General features: G+C 45.6%; 1 protein-coding gene across 3 annotated transcripts in view; it reads right to left on the bottom strand.

Annotated features, from left to right (window-relative positions):
* alpi.1 (alkaline phosphatase, intestinal, tandem duplicate 1) overlaps positions 1-6,920 on the bottom strand; it is a 53,801-nt gene that overhangs the window by 30,794 nt on the left and 16,087 nt on the right. For all 3 annotated transcript variants that reach the window (XM_083766890.1, XM_083766891.1, XM_083766892.1), the window contains exon 3: positions 2,793-2,908. In XM_083766890.1, coding sequence (XP_083623016.1) covers positions 2,793-2,908 — 116 coding nt within the window. The remainder of the gene's footprint in view (positions 1-2,792; positions 2,909-6,920) is intronic.

Below are 6,920 nucleotides of genomic sequence, written 5' to 3'. Positions count from 1 at the left end.
CCTAAGCCTCCTGCCTGTCAAATTCAGAGCGAAGAGGGTGGGTAGAATCATTGTAAATCTGAATTGCTTTTTTGGTTATGGAGCGGTTGTATATGTCCTGAAGTTGCAATTGTTTGTCTCCAATGATATACTTGCCTGGTTGACTACAGTCTGGGTGAGCTTGTTTTTATCTCTAACTGAGAGATTCCCAAACCAGGACACCATGTTAAAAGTGAGAACCCTCTCAGTGAGTGATCTAAAGACCATGGTCAGGGTGTGTTTACTGGCATTAAAACTTCTCTGTTTCCTGAGAAGATAAAGCCCTTTTTGTAGATGTTATCTGCATTGGTCTGAAAGGTGAGTTCATTGTCTATGGTTGTTCCCAGATATTTAAAGTCACTGACCTGCTCCACTTCCTCCCCACTCATAGTAACAGGCCTAAAGATGGACCCTGAGCCCTCTGCTTTTCATACTGATGTTTGGGAAGGTATACACGCCGTCGCCTAGTGCTAGAAAATGGGATAGCATTTCAGCATGGTAGCTTTCTCTCCATTCATAACCCCATACCAAAACACACTTTTCAAAAGTATAGATACAACCTAATGAGGCATTCCACTTATAATTGACCCTGTCTCTTCAGAAAATGGTGTGCATAGCTCAGACAATATGTTTTTCAGGAAAGTTGTTCATCTATTAGGCCTACTGGAGGTGGCTAGACTGGCTACATATTGACACATACAGTACATTACACAATGTGTACTATGAAAGATGTTAAGGCCAGTCCACACACCAATGCAACCACTTTCAAGACATTGCATCAGTCTGGACTGACCACCGCTGCCTTTGTTTGGAGAAATGCATTGCAGTTTACATGTAAGTATTGCAGTTGCAACTAGTTGCGTTGCAAAGCATTGGTGTGGAATGCCCACTGTGTACAGAAACCCTCCTATCGGCGGGGCAGTTTGTTTAATGCCGCGATGGCTGAGGGGACAAAACTCCTATACTGAAACGAACCTTTTTCCAGGGTAAGGTTCTGTATCTTTGTCCTGATGGCATGAGGTTGAGATATTGAGAGTGCTAGCCGTGTGATGGCATTATTGTTCATATCAGAAAGTGTTGGTGTGGGAAGTCCGATAATCTTGGAAGCAATACGGGTAATACTGAAAAGTTTGTTTCTGTTAGGCATGGGTAGTATGTTGTAAAAACATGCGGAACAGTACAACAGAATAGGTTGGATAATGCTTTTGTACAATAATAAAAGAAGATGAGGAGCAACAGATAATGATCTTAACTTGCTGATTACATGTGTGTCCAGGGTTTTGCGTGTATCACTCTGAGTGGCAGACTTCCATCCCAAACACCGGAATGTGTATTATTCATAACTAATCGCTGACCTAGCCAGCAGCATACTGTACGCTCTGATCCTCGCGAGTCGCGACGCGTAAATCATAGCAAAGACTCGCTGCTCCGGCTGCACTAAACCTGAGCTCTCCTCTCTGTGAGTGAATGAAAATGTCGAAACACAAATGACATTTCACCATTGAAATGCAGAAAAAGTACTGTTTTCTTAGTCTTGACCAATGAGAAGCATGTGTATTGTCTGCCAGTGCAAGGCTGGAACTTGTGTCTGTCGCAAATGAAAGTTCTTTAGACCTGCAGGCTGTAAGTCCATGCCAACTATAATAAGCCGAGGTGAGCACTTCTGCAAATTAGATTGACCCAATATTTCTTTGTACAACCTAGCAAAGCATGAGATGATGGTTTGGATAATGGGCTACCTCTCTTTTTAGAAGATAAGCCAAGATTTAAGATATTGCATACAGAATTCAAGATGCATACTTTAAATCAGTGGTTCTCAAACTTCTCAAGTTTCAAGGACCCCCATAACTCTGAGAGTGTGAAAGAAAATCACACCTGTGTGAACTGAGTGGTGCAACTCCCCTCTCTCCCCCCCCTCCTCTCTCTCTCTCTCTCTCTCTCTCTCTCATTAGGAGGCAACAGTATCTTTCTGTCACAACAGCGCCCCTACTGGTACTAATAGTCATACTCATGCTCATTAACACATAGGCGGACACATAGGTACATAGGCGGACACGGACATTGCTGTTCCTTGGAGTGGTTGCACCACTCAAAAAAAAAAGGCAAAGAAGTTTAAAGGCATAATGTTAAGGCACCTATAACTATAAGGCCCATTGCCTACAGATTCTGAGCATTGGGAACTATATACTCCAACAGACCTGACATTCATTCGACAGCGTCATAAAAGAGAGTTGAGGGATTAAGCCTTGGCCACAGGGCTGAAAGCTGAACCTCAATTTTTTTTATATCTGGCCATAAGTCTAATTTCACCGTTTTTCTTGCAGCGTGTTATACTGCTGCATCAGCGTTTCAACAATCCCCCCCTGCCCCCTCAGCCGAGGTGGGTGAGAGGGCTTAACAACGTTGTGGCGGGGCTGGAATGAGGCAGGACGCAACATGTCCAGACACAGAACAAAGACAGTGAAATATGGACACAAGCCTTGTGCTATACTGACCCACCCAGATAGAGGGAATTATCTCCTCCACAAACACGCGGCCCCACCTTCTTCCACCCGCCGCCCCGCCCCGTCCATTTAACAGCAGTCAGAGATGACCGCTCTTGAACCTCTCCATGGACAGCTGCGGTGACAGGGGTGGGTGTTTGCACATTTATGCGTCTGGGGGACTTTGACAGGCGTCACACAACTCAGAGAGATGTTGTGTATATAGGCCTACAGTTGGGGTGTCTCACCTTAGACAGGGTCAGGTATTGTGTGTACAGTTTGGTGTCTCACCTTAGACAGGGCCAGGTACGGGAAGCTGTCCATGGCCAGAACCGTGTCCTCCCCGGAGCCGCCCTCCATCTGTCCCCTCAGGATACGAGCTGCAGACACCGTAGACACACCCATCCCTGGAACACAGTCAGTGGAGAAGAAAGTATTCAGATTAAAAAAAAAACCCATCTGATTCTTAAGCTCACAATGAGATGCATCGTGAAAGGAAAGGAAAGGTACTATGTTTACCCTGCAGGGTAACTGGACTAAGGAAAGGAAAGGTACTATGTTTACCCAGGGTAACTGGACTAAGGAAAGGAAAGGTACTATGTTTACCCAGGGTAACTGGACTAAGGAAAGGAAAGGTACTATGTTTACCCAGGGTAACTGGACTAAGGAAAGGAAAGGTACTATGTTTACCCATGGTAACTGGACTAAGGAAAGGAAAGGTACCATGTTTACCCAGGGTAACTGGACTAAGGAAAGGAAAGGTACTATGTTTACCCAGGGTAACTGGACTAAGGAAAGGAAAGGTACTATGTTTACCCTGCAGGGTAACTGGACTAAGCTCAAGAACTTGTTTACAGCCAGGCCCTGCTCATAGAACATTTCATGGTAGGGGTTCAATGCCTTGTCCAAGGGCACTTCAGCGGTGGTAATTTTTAACGTGCCGGTCCGGGGATACGAACTAGCGACCTTCCGATATCAAGACCGCTCCGCAAACCGCTCGGCCACCGCTGCGACAGGTTTGTTATCTTGTAGATCGGCTATTTTTGATAAGCAAAAGAAAGACTCAAGTAAAGTCAAATTGTACGTAAGGCAGCGAGTGGCAGGTGAGAGTCACAGTGACTCACTGACTTAAAATTGTATGCGTGTGTTTTTTTTTGTTATTGTGAACGTGTTGACATGTTGACATTTGGAATATGAATAATGCTAGGCGTTTTTAATGTTTTTAATGACAGATTCAGCTGTGTCCTGCCAGAAAAGCAAACTGTGGCTGGGTTTTTATAACACATGAATAAATCAACACATAGGTGCTTTTTGATGTTTTCAAGGCAGCTGCATTTGCACGCATGCCTCAAAGACAAACCCCTGTGTGCTGACAGAAAGATGAACACCAAGAAAACAACTACTTTTGCCTTTGACATTTTTATTTAATCATCCTCACACCCTTTTCACTGAAGAAACCAGCTGGAGGCCTGAGAAACAACAAATACATATTCTATAAGCTTGTTTGTTTGCAGTGCTGGACAAAGTATAAGTATAGATACTCCTGGTCAAATGTTACTCAACTGCAAGTGAAGGTTGGTCAGTGAAATGTATTTTTTTGTTAAAGTACTGGACATACACACAATTACAAAGTACAAAACAATACGTGAAAATAGCACATCTACAAGTTCAGAAATCAAGTTGTGACCATAGACTGTAAAAAATATGGACAAAGCGTTCCCCGGGTCTAACATGAACGTAAAATGAAGCCTGTAATAATATGCTAATTCCTGATGTAAGTCGCCATCTTTCTAGATCCGTTTGGTACCAGCTGGCCATTGGCTGGCTCCGTTTTGTACCAGCTGGTCATTGGCTGCCCAGACAACGAGGCGGGACTTCCCCCCTTCTTCTCCGTTGGTTTTTATTTTGACTCGAGTGGGAGGAGAAGACTCTTGAGTGGGAGGGGAATCCCGATCATAGACTGTAACGGTAGCCACGCCCCTCAGAACATACGCGACTTTATGGTAATTTTTTTTATTAATGGGACCATAATTTTCCAAAAAGAATATTATGACATTAGAAATGAGACTTTAAACTAGTGACTGGAAGAAGAAAGTATTCATGACCATGTTTATTAAGGTAATACAGTCTAGGTGAAGTTGGGCCAAAATGCATGGGCCTCTATGGAGCTATGGGGCTTTTTGGGTCCAGTCCAGCGCCACAACAGGCCATTATATGAACTACCGATTTCAAATGAGGCTTCACGAAATATCTGGCTGACTGCCCCCCTGGTTGTGACGTGTTGTGAGCTTGTAATACAAATAGTGAAAATTGTCTATTTTCACTGTTATTTGAAATACGTCTTGAAGGGATAGTTCACCCAAATAATTACTTATTCTCCATCATTCATCCATTACACACCCCATGAAGACTTCCTTATTATTATTATTTAAATTTTTTGGTCGCATTCCTAGGCCTAACATCATTTTTATCCCACGATTTTGTAACCCATTTCTTCACCCCTGTGTCAATTGTCTAATGTGATCCTGGGCTCTACACACCCTCCACCAACCTCGTCCCCATATATGGGGGACATGGGGAGAGCAACGGACTTGAACTCATGCTTCCTTCATGCCTGAGTGTCCAAGTTGCTCCTTTACACACAGGAACACGTTATTCCAACCAGTTCCTTTCCCCTCCATCAGGTGCAGATTTAAGATGCATTTGCAACCTCTCTGGAGACTGTGTGCTTCAAGACCATCGCAAGCTTGCATACAACAAGGCACTTCTCACTGATGGAGTATAGACAGCTGGTGCTGCCTGGTGGCCCTTCCCGTGAGCAGCTACTGGGAAGAGAGGCGTTGGACCTGGCCTTCTAGCGGTGTGTCCGTCCACTGTCAGAAAACAAGTGGGTGGATTTTGCGGCCATGGGATCAGCCACGCTACCGGGAACGATATGACACCGGGTGGCAATGCAGGAGTGGACTGGGACATTGTTTCCTCTGGTGGTCCAGCCTGAGACATACCCGTGGACTGGTTGTTGGTTTGCCGGGGGTTTCGGACTTAGGATGCATGCCTACACTACTTGTGCCCATGGAATGCTGGGTGGCATGACATTCTTGTTGTATCGCGACATATTCCTTGATTTTGTGGATGTAACTTTGCTGCACCTGAACTATTTATGTCCTTGTATGGAATTTCCTCTGTGTGGACATAAATAAATTGTTAAAATGTGTGTGTGTGTGTGTGTGTGTGTGTGTGTGTGTGTGTGTGTGTGTGTGTGTGTGTGTGTGTGTGTGTGTGTGTGTGTGTGTGTGTGTGTGTGTGTGTGTGTGTGTGTGTGTGTGTGTGTGTGTGTGTGTGTGTGTGTGTGTGTGTGTGGCCTGGGTCGTGGCTCAGTGGTCCAGGCACCTTGGCTGGTGATCTAGTCTGGCAGTGTGCCGCGGGTTCGACTCCCGATCCCGACGGCCTTTACTGCATGTCTTCCCCCCATCTCTCTCCCCATTTCCTGTCAGCCTACTGTCTGACCCTCCATAAAAAATATAAAATAAAGGCGAAAGCCACAAAAGAAATGTGTGTGCGTGCCTGTCTGCCTGCATGCGTGCGTTTGTGGTGAAATCCTGCTCGCTCACGAGTCACGACCACCCAGAAACCCAACAGAGTACATCTGATTAAGACCAGAGCTTCTGACAGGCAGCTAACACAAAACACTCTTAAAATCTGTGAGCCTTTAAACCTCTCTGCCTGCTAAACAATGCTAGTCCCGCGTCTTACCCAGCAGCACCAACACATAACATACCATACATACCACCCAGGCAAGTCATATTTGACAATTTAAGTATTATCAAAGTCTTAAAGGTCCTTAAATTGTCACTTTAGAAAGGTGCAGATATACCCTGTATAGGCCTACACTTATACTGTTTACTGTGTGCTGGTTTGTTTACGGTTTACTGTCTGCTGGTTTGTTTACTGTTCTTGAGTGACTACATTATGTTGCACAGTAAGGTAATCATCTGGGGACCCCCCTGAGGGTTTGAGAATCACTGCCCTATAAGCCAGTGTAGCCCCAAGCCAAGACCCAGCCCGCAACAGCCCTGCCAATCGGGCTCAGCCCTATTGGTTGTGCGTTGGTCTGGCGAGTGGGAGCCCCGGGTTCAATCCCCGCTTCCGTGTATTGCTACAATCTGGCGTAATCGGCAGGATGTGGAGCGTGATATCCTCGCGTGAGGGACATGAGGGACATCGTGTGCAGTGGTCCGCGGTGTGAAGTGAGAAGCGTGAGGACGTGATTCAATTGCAGCCCCCAGCCAACACCCAGCCCGCAACAGCCCTGCCAATCGGGCTCAGCCCTTGTTTGAAAGACTGGTATAACGGTTTTGGAAAACATACGCAATCTATTTACTGTTGCTATGGGCCGGGGTACCGGTCTGATTCGCTTCG

The sequence above is a fragment of the Protomyctophum parallelum genome (assembly GCF_964188405.1).
Source record: "Protomyctophum parallelum genome assembly, chromosome: 6".
Taxonomy (NCBI): domain Eukaryota; kingdom Metazoa; phylum Chordata; class Actinopteri; order Myctophiformes; family Myctophidae; genus Protomyctophum; species Protomyctophum parallelum.
This window is presented reverse-complemented; position numbering and strand designations above follow the sequence as displayed.